General features: G+C 42.0%; 1 protein-coding gene across 1 annotated transcript in view; it reads left to right on the forward strand.

Annotated features, from left to right (window-relative positions):
* NELL2 (neural EGFL like 2) overlaps positions 1 to 17,915 on the forward strand; it is a 473,414-nt gene that overhangs the window by 198,594 nt on the left and 256,905 nt on the right. The window contains exons 8-9 of the mRNA XM_077265133.1: positions 12,409 to 12,537; positions 16,326 to 16,428. Of these exons, the coding sequence (XP_077121248.1) occupies positions 12,409 to 12,537; positions 16,326 to 16,428 (232 nt within the window). The remainder of the gene's footprint in view (positions 1 to 12,408; positions 12,538 to 16,325; positions 16,429 to 17,915) is intronic.

Below are 17,915 nucleotides of genomic sequence, written 5' to 3' on the forward strand. Positions count from 1 at the left end.
ATGCTGTGTGACAATGAAATCTAAGGCTACGTTCACACTAGCGTTGTGCGCCGCTGCGTCGGCGACGCAACGCACAACGCACGCAAAAACGCGGCAAAACGCACGCAAAAACGCTGCGTTTTGCGACGCATGCGTCGGTTTTTGCCGAAAATCGGATGCAAGAAAAATGCAACTTGTTGCGTTTTCTTGGTCCGACGCTTGCGGCAAAAAAGACGCATGTGTGGCACAACGCAACAAAAAAAAACGCATGCGTCCCCCATGTTAAGTATAGGGGGCGCATGACGCATGCGTCGCCGCTGCGTCGCCGACGCAAACCCGACGCACATTAGCTTAACGCTAATGTGAACGTAGCCTTAGTGACACATTGCAACGTTGGATGCAATGGTGTCCTATGTTGTCACGTTGCAACTAGTGATGAGTGAGTATACTCGTTACTCGAGATTTCCTGAGCACGCTCGGTGGTCCTCCGAGTATTTGTAAGTGCTCTTAGATTTAGTTTTCAGCGCCGGAGCTGAATGATTTACAGCTAGTAGCCAGCCTGAGTACATGTGGGGGTTGCCTGGTTGCTAAGGAATCCCCACATGTTCTTATGCTGGCTAACAGATGTAAATCATTCAGCTGCTGCAAGGAAAACGAAATCTCCGAGCACTAAAAAATACTCGGAGGTCACCCGAGCGTGCTCAGGAAATCTCGAGTAACGAGTATATTCGCTCATCACTAGTTGCAACCTGTGACATACTGTGAATTTCTGTCTCTGGTCTCAATGCCATAGGCTTCAATGCTGTTTTTGCTTCAATTGCAAAATCAGAGCACGAACAGCCACACAACAGCAAGTCATGAGCAAGTTGCAGTTGTCAGGGAACTGCTGACTCACAACATATCACTGTGTAAACCCATCCTTATGGGTTAAAGATTATATAGAAATTAAAATAAAAAGAGAATGTGATAAATGTTGATTATTCATCATACATATATTTACGTATGAAAGTAACACATATTCATCTAAACCCAGCAAGGTATGGCTTGATCTGCGATATAGACCTCAGTAGAAAAGGACACTTAGTAATAAAGATATTTGCTGCTGTAGATTCCGCATTATTTTACATAAAATGTCATCTGCCACTAGATACAATAGTAATTATGCCTGAAGGTTTGGACATACAGTACATCACCTAATCTTCATTTTATAGCAATATTTTCTTCAGTTGATATTTTGGCAGTGTGCTGCTATGTAGAGAAGTATGCTACAAAAGCCAAGTATAGTATTGTATGCACACGATGGCAGAACTCATGAATTCAGTTATATAGAGGAATAAGCAGCTGTCAGTCAGCCAGTCCTGCAGTCACCACTCACCTGCAGTCAATGCTTCACAGCTTAGAATAGCCAAAAAGTGGATGATTTAATGTTATGGGACAGTAATATATTCATTGTAGAATGTAAAGGGAGAGGAGGGTAATGGCTGAAAAATTATTATAACTGTCGAAGGTATTTATGAGGGTTTTTTTTTTTTACATCATGGTAACGCATTTTACAGCATTTAACATCTTCAGTTTAACTTCTTCGTTTGGAAAGAATAATCTCAAACTATAAGAAAACATCCTAAATCTATTGTGATCACTACATCATAAATCTGAAAGGATGGGTAAATTGACCATATAGTGACCTATTAGCTCAGATACATATTGTTGACCACTGGCTGTTTTGTATTGTATTTAAAGAGGTATTCTCATGTTATTATATTGCTTTAGTTAGATTTCATGAAAATAAGCAAGTTTGCATTTGACTTGCTTTTTTTTATTTTTTAATTACATTTGAACTGAACTGATAAAAAGGCAACTTGAAAACACTTTGCTATCTTCTTATAGCCTTCTGCTGCTTTGTGGGCCTCACCATTTTCATTTTTCGCTAGTGCTAGTTAGCTGCTCAGAAGAACCCATGGCTGCTGTTTTTTGTGAAAAGGCTTATAAAGCTGGGACACTTGCATCACCTGGCCTTTCCTAATGATGATAGTGAGCAAACCATAACCCTAACAGGCTAAATAAGGTCTGAAAACTTGGTCAAAGTAATCTGAGCACACAAATCTTCAAGGGTGCCCAAACTTTTGGATCGGCCCATTTTCCTTTTTGTAATTTTTAAGTCCTACCTGTCATGATCTCCATGGCCAGAGAACTAGCATAAGCCTCAATAGGAACAAGCTCTTGGAAGATGTAACTGTACTGACCATGAACTAAACCTACCGCATCATCTAGAAGTAGCCAGGTAGCATGTCCTACTTTTTATCCCTATATGCCCAGCGCCGGCCGGAGAACTAAATAATGCTAGCAGAGGGAAATATAAGACCTGACTCACCTCTAGAGAAATGCCCAAAAAGGAGACAGAGGCCCCCCACATATATTGGCGGTGATATGAGATGAAACAACAAACGCAGCAGGAAAATAGTTTTAGCAAATTTGAGGTCCGCTTTCTAGATAGCAGAAGACAGAAAGCATACTTTCATGGTCAGTAGAAAACCCTAACAAAACACATCCAGAAATTACTTTAGGACTCTGGCATTAACTCATAATACCAGAGTGGCAATTCCTGATCAACAAGAGCTTTCCAGACACAGTAACGAAACTGCAGCTGTGAACTGGAACCAAAATACAAAAACAAAACATGGACGAATGTCCAACTTATCTAGTAGATGTCTGGGAGCAGGAACAAGCACAGAGAGGCTTCTGATAACATTGTTGACCGGCAAGCATCTAACAGAGAAGCCAGGTTATATAGCGACACCCAGATCTAATCAGAACAGGTGAACAGGGAAGATGATGTCACAAGTTCAATTCCACCAGTAGCCACCGGGGGAGCCCAGAATCCAAATTCACAACAGTACCCCCCCCTCAAGGAGGGGGCACCGAACCCTCACCAGAACCACCAGGGCGATCAGGATGGGCCCTATGAAAGGCACGAACCAGATCAGAGGCATGAACATCAGATGCAGTGACCCAAGAATTATCCTCCTGGCCGTATCCCTTCCACTTGACCAGATACTGGAGTCTCCGTCTGGAAACACGGGAGTCTAGGATTTTTTCCACAACGTACTCCAACTCACCCTCAACCAACACCGGAGCAGGAGGCTCAACGGAAGGCACAACCGGTGCCTCATACCTGCGCAATAACGACCGATGAAAAACGTTATGAATAGAAAAGGATGCAGGGAGGTCCAAACGGAAGGAAACAGGGTTAAGAATCTCCAATATTTTATACGGACCGATGAACCGAGGCTTAAACTTAGGAGATGAGACCCTCATAGGGACAAAACGAGAAGACAACCACACCAAATCTCCAACACAAAGCCGAGGACCAACACGACGGTGACGGTTGGCAAAAAGCTGAGTCTTCTCCTGGGACAACTTTAAATTGTCCATCACCTGCCCCCAGATATGATGCAATCTCTCCACCACCGCATCCACTCCAGGACAATCCGAGGATTCCATCTGACCGGAGGAAAATCGAGGGTGGAACCCCGAATTACAGAAAAACGGGGACACCAAAGTGGCAGAGCTGGCCCGATTATTGAGGGCGAACTCCGCCAATGGCAAAAAAGCAACCCAATCATCCTGGTCAGCAGACACAAAACACCTCAGATATGTCTCCAGGGTCTGATTAGTCCGCTCGGTCTGGCCATTAGTCTGAGGGTGAAAAGCAGACGAAAAAGACAAATCTATGCCCATCCTAGCACAGAATGCCCGCCAAAATCTAGACACAAATTGGGTTCCTCTGTCAGAAACGATATTCTCAGGAATACCATGCAAACGAACAACATTTTGAAAAAACAGGGGCACCAACTCGGAAGAAGAAGGCAATTTGGGCAGGGGAACCAAATGGACCATCTTAGAAAAACGGTCACACACCACCCAGATGACAGACATCTTCTGAGAAACAGGCAGATCTGAAATAAAATCCATCGAGATGTGTGTCCAAGGCCTCTTAGGAATAGGCAAGGGCAACAATAATCCACTAGCCCGAGAACAACAAGGCTTGGCCCGAGCACAAACGTCACAAGACTCCACAAAGCCTCGCACATCTCGTGACAGGGAAGGCCACCAGAAGGATCTTGCCACCAAATCCCTGGTACCAAAAATTCCAGGATGACCTGCCAATGCAGAAGAATGTACCTCAGAGATGACTCTACTGGTCCAATCATCAGGAACAAACAACCTATCAGGCGGACAACGATCCGGTCTATCCGCCTGAAACTCCTGCAAGGCCCGCCGCAGGTCTGGAGAAACGGCTGACAAGATAACTCCCTCCTTAAGAATACCTGTGGGGTCAGAGTTGCCGGGTGAATCAGGCTCAAAACTCCTAGAAAGGGCATCCGCCTTAACATTCTTAGAACCCGGTAGGTACGATACCACAAAATTAAACCGAGAGAAAAATAATGACCAGCGCGCCTGTCTAGGATTCAGGCGCCTGGCGGTCTCAAGATAGATCAAATTTTTGTGGTCAGTCAATACCACCACCTGATGTCTGGCCCCCTCGAGCCAATGGCGCCACTCCTCAAACGCCCACTTCATGGCCAAAAGCTCCCGATTCCCAACATCATAATTCCGCTCAGCGGGCGAAAATTTACGGGAAAAGAAGGCACAAGGCCTCATCACGGCGCAGTCAGAACTTTTCTGCGACAACACTGCCCCAGCCCCGATCTCAGAAGCGTCGACCTCAACCTGAAAAGGAAGAGTCACATCAGGCTGACGCAACACAGGGGCAGAAGAAAAACGGCGCTTAAGCTCCTGAAAGGCCTCCACAGCATCAGGGGACCAATTAGCAACATCAGCACCCTGTCTAGTCAAATCGGTCAATGGCTTAACGACATCCGAAAAACCAGAAATAAATCGACGATAAAAGTTGGCAAAGCCCAAAAATTTCTGAAGACTTTTAAGAGAAGAGGGCTGCGTCCAATCACAAATAGCTTGAACCTTGACAGGATCCATCTCAATGGAAGAGGGAGAAAAAATATATCCCAAAAAGGAAATTCTCTGAACCCCAAAAACGCACTTCGAACCCTTGACACACAGAGAATTAGACCGCAAAACCTGAAAAACCCTCTTAACTTGCCGGACATGAGAGTCCCAATCATCCGAAAAAATCAGAATATCATCCAGATACACTATCATAAATTTATCCAAAAAATCGCGGAAAATATCATGCATAAAGGACTGGAAGACTGAAGGGGCATTAGAAAGACCAAAAGGCATCACCAAATACTCAAAGTGGCCCTCGGGCGTATTAAATGCGGTTTTCCACTCATCCCCCTGCCTGATCCGCACCAAATTATACGCCCCACGGAGATCAATCTTAGAGAACCACTTGGCCCCCTTTATGCGAGCAAACAAATCAGTCAGCAACGGCAATGGGTATTGATATTTAACCGTGATTTTATTCAAAAGCCGATAATCAATACATGGTCTCAAAGAGCCGTCTTTTTTTGACACAAAGAAAAAACCGGCTCCTAAGGGAGATGACGATGGACGAATATGTCCCTTTCCCAAGGACTCCTTTATATATTCTCGCATAGCAGTATGTTCAGGCACAGACAGATTAAATAAACGACCCTTTGGGTATTTACTACCCGGAATTAAATCTATAGCACAATCGCACTCACGGTGCGGAGGTAGCGAACCCAGCTTGGGTTCTTCAAAGACGTCACGATAATCAGACAGGAACTCAGGGATTTCAGAGGGAATAGATGATGAAATGGACACCAAAGGTACGTCCCCATGAGTCCCCTTACATCCCCAGCTCAACACAGACATAGCTCTCCAGTCAAGGACTGGGTTGTGAGACTGCAGCCATGGCAATCCTAGCACCAAATCATCATGTAGATTATACAGCACCAGAAAACGAATAGTCTCCTGGTGATCCGGATTAATACACATAGTCACTTGTGTCCAGAATTGTGGTTTATTATTAGCCAATGGGGTGGAGTCAATCCCCTTCAGAGGAATAAGAGTCTCCAAAGGCTCTAAATCATACCCACAACGATTGGCAAAGGACCAATCCATAAGACTCAAAGCGGCGCCAGAGTCGATATAGGCGTCCGTAGTAATAGATGACAAAGAGCAAATCAGGGTCACAGACAAAATAAATTTAGACTGTAAAGTGCCAATGGGAACGGATTTATCAAGCTTTTTAGTACGCTTAGAGCATGCTGATATAACATGAGTAGAATCCCCACAATAGAAACACAACCCATTTTTCCGTCTAAAATTCTGCCGCTCGCTTCTGGACAGAATTCTATCACACTGCATGTTTTCTGGCGTCTTCTCAGTGGACACCGCCAGATGGTGCACTGGTTTGCGCTCCCGCAGACGCCTATCGATCTGAATGGCCATTGTCATGGACTCATTCAGACTTGCAGGCACAGGGAACCCCACCATAACATCCTTAATGGCATCAGAAAGACCCTCTCTGAAAGTAGCCGCCAAGGCACACTCATTCCACTGAGTAAGCACAGACCATTTACGGAATCTTTGGCAGTAAATTTCAGCTTCATCTTGCCCCTGCGATAGGGACATCAAAGTTTTTTCTGCCTGAAGTTCCAAATGAGGTTCCTCATAAAGCAAGCCCAAGGCCAGAAAAAACGCATCCACATTGCGCAACGCAGGATCCCCTGGTGCCAATGCAAAAGCCCAATCTTGAGGGTCGCCGCGGAGCAAGGAAATCACAATCCCAACCTGCTGTGCAGGGTCTCCAGCAGAACGAGATTTCAGGGACAAAAATAACTTACAATTATTTCTAAAATTCTGAAAGCTAGATCTATTCCCTGAGAAGAATTCCGGCAAAGGAATTCTCGGCTCTGATACCGGAGCATGAACCACAAAATCTTGCAAACTTTGTACTTTCGTGGCGAGATTATTCAAACCTGCAGTTACACTCTGTAGATCCATTATAGACAGGTGAACATAGAGCCATTCAAAGATTAGAAGGAGAGAGAAAAAAAAAAAAAAATTTTCAGCAGACTTCTTATTTCTCTCCTTTCTCAGCCAAGGATTTTAACCCTTTAGTGGGCCGGTCAAACTGTCATGATCTCCATGGCCAGAGAACTAGCATAAGCCTCAATAGGAACAAGCTCTTGGAAGATGTAACTGTACTGACCATGAACTAAACCTACCGCATCATCTAGAAGTAGCCAGGTAGCATGTCCTACTTTTTATCCCTATATGCCCAGCGCCGGCCGGAGAACTAAATAATGCTAGCAGAGGGAAATATAAGACCTGACTCACCTCTAGAGAAATGCCCAAAAAGGAGACAGAGGCCCCCCACATATATTGGCGGTGATATGAGATGAAACAACAAACGCAGCAGGAAAATAGTTTTAGCAAATTTGAGGTCCGCTTTCTAGATAGCAGAAGACAGAAAGCATACTTTCATGGTCAGTAGAAAACCCTAACAAAACACATCCAGAAATTACTTTAGGACTCTGGCATTAACTCATAATACCAGAGTGGCAATTCCTGATCAACAAGAGCTTTCCAGACACAGTAACGAAACTGCAGCTGTGAACTGGAACCAAAATACAAAAACAAAACATGGACGAATGTCCAACTTATCTAGTAGATGTCTGGGAGCAGGAACAAGCACAGAGAGGCTTCTGATAACATTGTTGACCGGCAAGCATCTAACAGAGAAGCCAGGTTATATAGCGACACCCAGATCTAATCAGAACAGGTGAACAGGGAAGATGATGTCACAAGTTCAATTCCACCAGTAGCCACCGGGGGAGCCCAGAATCCAAATTCACAACACCTACCGTACCTACATGCGTTTCACCATGTTTCTTCTTCAGTCGAAACATCGCCTCATGGGCTATTAAATAGCATATTTGTTTTACACAATAAAAAGTGCTTCTTCCATCTTTCTCTGATATTTTAAAGACTGGTATGTGCCTTGGAGGCTTTGCACCCATATTGCTGATGCTGTTCTTGTTCTTTTTCTTATATTTATTGTGAGGCAGTGACGGGTATTATATGCAAGGGATGCTATGTATCCCCCAGGATGCACAGAAAAGCATATTAAGGCGCATTGCAGTCACAGATTGATCTATGGTTGCAATGCAGAATAAAAGTAAGTGTGGTCTTGGACAAGCTATATGCCGAAGGCAGATTTAAAAAAACTCGGTATTTTATTTTTGGAGCGAACTACAGGATGGTAGTGGGGCGGTCCGCTTCCTCCAGCTGGGTCTTGTAAGTGGCCCATGGCCACAGATTCCATTTGAAAACCCTGCAGTAAAGGGATAGGTGTGTCATTGTTAGTTTGCAAGCGGCAGAGCCGGTGGCTCTGCAACAACCGGCTTGTGTGAGGTAACACAGAGCAAAGAGAAGCAAATGCCTGGCACCCCTTAGAGTGACACAGTGGTGCAGTCTCCTACGGCAACCAGTCTCAGATATGGACTGTTTTGAAGCCCCAGTTGCGATTTGGAGGATACTGTGTGTTTTTCATTTTGTGAGTTTTTTGGACATTAAATACATTTGCTTTGAACTTTTCCTGGGTCACTGCCTCATTACTGCACGGTGTGAACACCGCTGCACTACACTATTCAAACAGCACATACGCATGTATTTGTATATACACACAGCACATAAATACACATGTATATACTTCCCAGAGGACTCGCTAGTTTGTATCTTCTTTAGGTCCTCCAGACTCCAGCAGTTAAAGGACCTTTGGTGACATCATATTCACATGGTCGTGATGTCACCCAAGGTCCCTAAACAGAATTAATGCAAGTTCTATGTTATCAATGTAGTTTCCGAGTTTAACACTGCTTAAAAACCTTTGGTGACATCACGGTCATGTGACTATGATCCTTAATCAGTCTTAACCTTGGAAGCTACATTGATAATACAGAACTTGTATTATCACTGCATCTTCTAATAGAAATTCTGGTGGCTCCTAAGAGAGTGGTGGACTTTGGCAATTCCCCACTTTTCCTCCCATCCCCACCCAACACTGGCCCTAATAGCAGAGTAGACTCAGAATAAACACCGACATGTATAGTAGCAAGACAAAGCTCTATACCAGAACTGTCACTCAAGCAGGAGCCACTGCCATCGAAGAAATTAGGAAGTAAAGGAATATCAGACCTATGAACTGTTTAAGGACCAAATTGGGAATACCACTTTAATATCTTTGAGCCACATGTGCAGTATATTGTTCTTACTATCATGTTGTGAACTGTTAAAAATATTTTAAAAGTTATGATGCATTCTAAAGCATTAAATTGGTTGTCCAGCAGATCAAAAATATTTTTAAAAGGGCTCAAAATAATAAAAGAATATTCAAGAAGTGATATTCAACCTCACCAAGATTTCACTAATCCCATTCCAGTTCTAATCAGGTCCACATTTCTATGGGATAGAGGATAGTTTCCAGATCGCTGTACCGAACTGCTGGGGCTTCCACTGATCCGCATTGCTCTTGACTGATCTTCAGCTCTCCCATGAGAATGAATGTTGCTTTCCAGTGCTGTGGTCCTCGGTTCAAATCCCACCAAGGACAAGATTTGCAAGGAGGTTGCATGTTCTCCCCGTGTTTGCGTGGGTTTCATCCGGGTACTCCAGTTTCCTCCCATACTCTAAATACATACTGATAAGGAATGTAGATTGTGAGCCCCATTGAGGACAGGGATGATAATGTGTGTAGTGCGCTCCGGAATTAATGCTGCTATGTTAGTGAGTAAAATAAAATAGTAAAGATCGACCTCCATTCCATTCTTATGGGCCTCTTGAAAAACTGAAACTGTGGGGTTCCCAGCAGTCAGACCCCCAGCAATAGGGATGGCTAAAAAAAGGACAATATTTCAGAAAATATCACAGAAAAAAGATACTGTCTTACCAACACCAGGACAAAATACCAATGCACTAACAAGATGCAGCAGACCCCCATGATAAAGGTGGGAGCATCACTTGTGCAAAATACTGAAGCAAACAGCCACTCACAAACCTATCAATTCATTGAGGCGGTGGCTGTGTAGTATCAAACTTGCACCCAGATGGAGCTCGCATAGGACGCCAGTCACACAGCTACATGTGATGCAGTGTCTGGCTTACAGCCTATTGATGACTCCTATACTATTATATCAGGAAGACTGTCCAGGACTATATAAGTGCACCCCACAAGGACAGACACCCCAGTACACCCAACCAACACTAAAGGTGCAATAAAGATGAATATTCATTTTGGCCAAAATAGATTGCTAGTGCATTGGTAATCTGACCTGGTGTTGGTAAGGCTGTATCTTTTTTCCCCAGCAATGGGGAACATATCATCTATCTTATACAGTTAGGTCCATATATATTTGGACAGAGACAAAATTTTTCTAATTTTGGTTATAGACATTACCACAATGAATTTTAAACAAAACAATTCAGATGCAGTTGAAGTTCAGACTTTCAGCTTTCATTTGAGGGTATCCACATTAAAATTGGATGAAGGGTTTAGGAGTTTCAACTCCTTAACAGGTGCCACCCTGTTTTTAAAGGGACCAAAAGTAATTGGACAGATTCAATAATTTTTAATGAAATGTTCATTTTAAGTACTTGGTTGAAAATCCTTTGTTTGCAATGACTGCCTGAAGTCTTGAATTCATGGACATCACCAGATGCTGTGTTTCCTCCTTTTTGATGCTCTGCCAGGCCTTCACTGCAGTGGTTTTCAGTTGCTGTTTGTTTGTGGGCCTTTCTGTCTGAAGTTTAGTCTTTAACAAGTGAAATGCATGCTCAATTGGGTTGAGATCAAGTGACTGACTTGGCCATTCAAGAATATTCCACTTCTTTGCTTTAATAAACTCCTGGGTTGCTTTAGCTTTATGTTTTGGGTCATTGTCAATCTATAGTATGAAACGACGACCAATCAGTTTGGCTGCATTTGGCTGGCTCTGAGCACACAGTATGGCTCTGTATACCTCAGAATTCATTCGACTGCTTCTGTCCTGTGTCACATCATCAATAAACACTAGTGACCCAGTGCCACTGGCAGCCATGCATGCCCAAGCCATCACACTGCCTCCGTCGTGTTTTACAGATGATGTGGTATGCTTTGGATCATGAGCTGTACCACGCCTTCGCCATTCTTTTCTCTTTCCATCATTCTAGTAGAGGTTGATCTTGGTTTCATCTGTCCAAAAAATGTTCTTCCAGAACTGTGCTGGCTTTTTTTAAGATGTTTTTTAGCAAAGTCCAGTCTAGCCTTTTTATTCTTGATGCTTATGAGTGGCTTGCACCGTGAAGTGAACCCTCTGTATTTACTTTCATGCAGTCTTCTCTTTATGGTAGATTTGGATATTGATACGCATACCTCCTGGAGAGTGTTGTTCACTTGGTTGGCTGTTGTGAAGGGGTTTCTCTTCACCATGGAGATTATTCTGTGATCATCCACCACTGTTGTCTTCCGTGGGCGCCCAGGTCTTTTTTCATTGATGAGTTCACCAGTGCTTTCTTTCTTTCTCAGGATGTACCAAACTGTAGATTTTGCCACTCCTAATAATGTAGCAATTTCTCGGATGGGTTTTTTCTGTTTTCACAGCTTAAGGATGGCTTGTTTCACCTGCATGGAGAGCTCCTTTGACCGCATATTTACTTAACAGCAAAACCTTCCAAATGCAAGCACCACACCTCAAATCAACTCCAGGCCTTTTATCTGCTTAATTGAGAATTACATAATGAAGGGATTGCCCACACCTGTCCATGAAATAGCCTTGGCGTCAATTGTCCAATTACTTTTGGTCCCTTTAAAAACAGGGTGGCACATGTTAAGGAGCTGAAACTCCTAAACCCTTCATCCAATTTTAATGTGGATACCCTCAAATGAAAGCTGAAAGTCTGAACTTCAACTGCATCTGAATTGTTTTGTTTAAAATTCATTGTGGTAATGCCTATAACCAAAAGAAGAAAAATGTTGTCTTTGTCCAAATATATATGGACCTAACTGTAGATAGGGGATAACTTTCAACCTTGTTAATACCACTTTATAGAAGTTGTACAGGCTAGAATAAAGTGGCTATTTATTCTGAAAAAGGGTCTACCGCTCTAAAGGTTAATAATAACGTATCATAGGTAGGTTAGATCTCATAGTTTGGGTACAGTCACGTATAGCTGAGATGCAATACCAGATACAACTTTTGGACAGGTGTGGTGATATTTCTGTAAGCACCTTAACAATTCCTACACTTCATCTTCAAGTTAAATAACCAATATTTTGCGTTATTTTGTTGATTTAATAACTGTTTGTTACAAGGAACCTGACTTTTGCCTTGTGCATCACAGCTGGCTTTTACCTTTTGTGTATTATTATGGAATTATGGAAAATATTGTTTGTGTCATAGATCTTTATCTTTTTTTTACTTGCTTGAAATCTCTTTGCAGCTGTCAAGAGCTGAGCAGAGGATGAATAGGTTAGATCAATGCTACTGTGAAAGATCTTGCACTGTAAAGGGCAATGTCTACAGAGAGCTGGAGTCCTGGACAGACGGCTGTAAGAAGTGTACATGCATGGTATGATAATCTGTTTTACATACATTCATTAAAGGTTGACTAAAGGTTGAATTTGTGTTTAGGGTTAATACAGGATTTTGACCTATTGTTTCCACTTTGATAGTACAGTAAAATAAAGTAAATTTAAAGTGCTCAACATATTTGCCGATTGGCGGTCGTTTACAGAGGCCCACCTGTCTTCAGATACACTGAACGACCTGTAATAAATCATTCATTGTTCATAGGCTGCCATTGTTATCAGTAGCAGATATTCTGTTTACACAGGATGCGATGGCAAGAATTTTTTTTTTAACAAACCAAAATATCATTTTACCTGACAAACAAGCATTTTGCTTGTCCAATGGATTATTCACAGCCTGTTTTGAATGCACAATTATTGTGAAACGATCATTCCCAGTTCACGAGAATTGTGTAAGTGTATCGTACAGGGTATCTGTCAGTATGATCAGCCCTCCTAAACCGTCTATATGGCCATGTAGGTCATAGAAAGTTGAATAAAATGATACCTATAAAATGCATCTATTCTAAACTCTGCTGCCCGACTAATCCACCTGCCCCCCCGCTATTCTCCGGCCTCTCCCCTCTGTCAATCCCTTCACTGGCTCCCCATTGCCCAGAGACTCCAGTACAAAACCCTAACCATGACGTACAAAGCCATCCACAACCTGTCTCCTCCTTACATCTGTGACCTCATCTCCCGGTACTTTCCTACACGCAACCTCCGATCCTCACAAGATCTCCTTCTCTACTCCCCTCTTATCTCCTCTTCCCACAATCGTATGCAAGATTTCTCTCGCGTATCACCCCTACTCTGGAACCTTCTACCACAACACATCAGACTCTCGCCTACCATCAGAATCTTCAAAAAGAATCTGAAGACCCACCTCTTCCGACAAGCCTACAACCTGCAGTAACCACCGATCAACCAATCGCTGCACGATCAGCTCTACCCTCACCTACTGTATTCTCACCCATCCCTTGTAGATTGTGAGCCTTCGCGGGCAGGGTCCTCTCTCCTACTGTACCAGTTATGACTTGTATTGTTCAAGATTATTGTACTTGTTTTTATTATGTATACCCCTCCTCACTTGTAAAGCGCCATGGAATAAATGGCGCTATAACAATAAATAATAATAATAATAATAATAATACCTTAATATATGTGATCCAATGTCTTATTCCAGAGAAAATCTTGTTTTTCTTATGTGTAAATGAGCTGTTAAGCTCTAAGAGCCAGAAACTGATTTGCCTCCATAGCTTATTTTAAATGAAAGGGGGTGTTACCTGTGAGACATGTAATGCCTGACAGTTATAATCACACTCAGCAGAACTGATCTTTGCCTCATTACAAACACATCTGCAGTTATCCTCTCACGGTGCTTTCAGGTCTACCTAAGGGATGTGCCTGATTTTAACTAACAATTCTTAAATTTCTGTCTCAAAGGAAGTCCTTGTGGAGAAAAGGACAGTATAGCAGAAGCTTGTCTCATTACAAACACATCTGCAGTTGCTGTTCTCCTCTCACAGAGTTGTTGTACTGATGTATTGTCTCTAATGGAGTGGCTGCCTGTGAGATGGAAGCTAAAGAAGTGTTAGATGAAGTCAGGCACAGCTCTGCTACTGAGCTGACCACAGATGAGAAAAGGTGCAGCAGATGTGTTTGTAATGAGACAAAGCTCAACTCTGCTGTTTATAATCACACATAATTCTGCAGTAAGATCAGTAGAGCACAGTTTCAATCATTGCACATCACACTGGTAATTCCCCCTATCATATAAAGTAATTTCTGGAGGGAGAATCTCATGCAGATCAGTTTCCGGCCTGTAGTCCTAAACATCTTATTTCATTATTAACAAAAACATGGATATCTCAGGAATAAGACATCAGGTCGGAAATATCAAGGTATAATTTTATTCAGCTTCCTATCACCTACATGCCCATATAGACAGCTGTTGACAGATTTCCTTTAAAGGGAACCTGTCACCCCCAAAATCGAAGATGAGCTAAGCCCACCAGCATCTGGGGCTTATCTACATCATTCTGTAATGCTGTAGATAAGCCCCCGATGTATCCTGAAAGATGAGAAAAAGAGGTTAGATTATACTCACATGGGCGGGCGGTCCAATCCGATGGGCTTCGCCGTCCGGTCCGGGGCCTCCCATCTTACAATGACGTCCTTTTCTTGTCTTCACGCTGCGGCTGCAAAGTACTGCAGTGCGCAGGCGCCGGGCCTCTCTGACCTTTCTCGCCGCCTGCGCATTGCAGTACTTTGCTGTGCCCTCAACAGGGCAGACAAAGTATGCCTGCGCTGAAGCTGCAGCGTGAAGGCAAGAAGAGGACGTCATCGTAAGAAGATGGGAGGCTCCGGACCGGACAGCGACGCCCATCGGACCGGACCGCAGCGGGATCGCCCCAGGGTGAGTATAATCTAAACTCTTTTTCTCATCTTTCAGGATGCATCGGGGGCTTATCTACAGCATTCCAGAATGCTGTATATAAGCCCCTGATGCCGGTGGGGTTAGCTCACCTTCGATTTTAGGGGTGACAGGTTCCCTTTAACTACATTTTTTTATTATTATTTGGTCCTGCATAAACTTAATGAAAGTTTGTAATTAATTCAATAAGGCAATTTGGCTTCTTTCCTGTTACAAATCTGAACAAAGAGTCCTCTAAATCTCAAGCTTTTCTCCAGCCTTTTCTTATTGTTGGGCAATCACTATACTCCATGCATAAGTTGTTGGGAGTACGATTGCGACAGAAAAACACAACACTGTTGCAAGGGGTGAATGCAACTTTACCTTGCTAGGTATTATCTTGTTCTGTCGGCCCCTCTCATTCATAGTGCCATGCCAGAATGTAGGAGATAGCGTTCACTTACCTGACAGTAAGCATGACCTAGATATGCTACCTCCTCTGCAGACACAACCTTTTTACCAATTACCTAGACACTGAGCACGGGTGTTGCACAAGAATAAGAAAAGTGTACAGAAAGCTGTTCATATTTTGAACAGGAAAGAAGCTAAATAACCTAATGAAGTCAAATACAAATGTTCATAACTTTCCATGCTGAACATTATAATGGAATTATTGAGAACTTGATACGACCGCTTCAAATGTTTCTTCAACTGAGAGATGCCCTCAAAACACAATATTAGGGATTATTTGTCACTTTCAACCTGTTTCTCCTGAAAGTCAAACTACTGTTCTTGAGAAAGCACTTTCTAATTTCTATAGACATGATAAAAGGTAACTGGAAAGGTCCTATACAACCTTTTTGGTTTGTGAGATTAATGATTCATGTGCAAATTGTTTCTTTTTCATCTTGTAGTTGCACTTACATTCCCTCTTTTACCCCTTCTAGTTATGTAATTTATGCACTTCCTCTATCTGGAATTTTCCTTATAAAGACAATTACACACTAATGACATATCAAACATAGCTTTAGTTGATACAGTTTTGTTGGCATATTATGCAAATATGATTCTCTTTGTGACTTTTCATAAAAATGGACATTATAAAAATATCCTTTTGGATGCCCAAAAGAAGATATTGAATAATGAAAACATGTCTCCTCAATGTTCTGAGCGACAGATATGAAGCCTTCCCTCAGGTGGTATTATTTTACATTTTGTACATTATCAGCTTATTGAAATGGTTCTGCAGGAGACTTGTATTAGCAGCATGTGGCTGGTAATATAATATGTAACACAGGATTTAATGTTGATACCATTATTTTGTACAGCTACTTAGAATAATGTGGTAGTAATTTAATTGTTTGTTCTTCACAGAATGGGACTGTTCAGTGTGAAACATTAATCTGTCAGGAACCAACGTGTCCGGCTTATTCTGCACCTGCATTTGCTCCTGGCAAATGTTGTAAGGAATGCCAGCGTAAGTGCATTTTTCACTACAACTATACCAATCTTTTTACTTTTCATCGAATATTCTACAGTAATCATCCCGATAATGATTATAGTAATATTTCCATTTAAAATCCAAAATAGTTTTCAAATCATTTACAGACAAAGAACAGAGGGTGGCAAATGGCGTCACATAAAAGTGCTTAAAACTGGATTGAACAATGTATCTCCTGCTGTAAAATGTATAGATATTAGGCTTTTTCACATAGCAAGAGTGATAAAATAAAATTGTGATAACATAACAGGATAAGTGTAGACACTTTCTCAGTTCCAGTCCTTTAAGGTAACTTTTCATTTTCTTTTTTTACTTTGCTTAAACAACTTGCATTATTCTACGTTTTCCACATCTTTAGATGATTGTAAGCATTTTTAGAAAGGAATATCTTGTCTACATTTATAATAGTTACACTGCCTATTTTCAAAGGGTTGTCTAGAATTTTTCAAATTAGGGCCAATTACAGAAAATGGTGTAAAATGATATAATATAGCATGTCTCCACTTTTCAAAACCCCACTGTTCCTGTGCTGCCACTATAGTGTTCCATGCCAGTACTGTATTGATGACATCATGTCCATCATGCAAGTGGAATCATAGAATCATAGAACGTGAATGTTGGAAGGGACCTCCGGGTCATTGTGTCCAACCCCCTGCTCAATGCAGGATTCACTAAACCATCTCCGACAGATGCCCGTCCAGCCTCTGTTTGAAGACTTCCATTGACGGAGAACTCACCATATTTTTTTCTACTATCTAATCAGTTTCATTCCATTTCTTCTCATGCTTCCATGTGCAAATGAGAATAAAGATGATCCCTCAACACTGTGACGTCCCTTCAGAAATTTGTAGATGACTACTAAGTCTCCTCTTAGCCTTCTGTTTTGCAAGCTAACCATTCCCAGATCCTTTAACCATTCTTTGTAGGACATACTTTGCAGTCCGCTCACCATCCTGATAGTTCTTCTATGAAAGTGCTCCAGTTTTTAAGTGACTGGCCTCCATAATAATGCTGATGTTTATGGCACATAACTGCAATTAGTTGGCTGCAGCAGCTACTTGAATGTTTGACATGATATTTTGATTACAGAACCAAATGTCCATATGAGACAAAAGGGGTTTTCATATGTGAGCAATTGTTTATTATTGCTTTTTACTATTTGATGCTGTAACCTCAATGTAAAAAATTCTGGACAACCTTTCTAAATTCACATCTTACTTTTTGCTACATTTGTGCTGTGTTTTGTTTCAGTGTTAAGATCTTATATAAAATTATAAGAAATCACATTGACATATTTTGATGTCTATTCTTCTTTTAGGACTTGCTTTATTTATATTTCAACAGCAGCATATTCAACCTTTTGAAGCTTTGTTTTCTTAGCTACCTTATTTTGTATATAAACTAGTGATGAAAGGATTGTTTCGGTTTCAAATCCAGTGGCTTACCATATTTTGCCCCAAAAT

Source organism: Ranitomeya variabilis, chromosome 5, assembly GCF_051348905.1.
Source record: "Ranitomeya variabilis isolate aRanVar5 chromosome 5, aRanVar5.hap1, whole genome shotgun sequence".
NCBI classification, from domain to species: Eukaryota; Metazoa; Chordata; class Amphibia; order Anura; family Dendrobatidae; genus Ranitomeya; species Ranitomeya variabilis.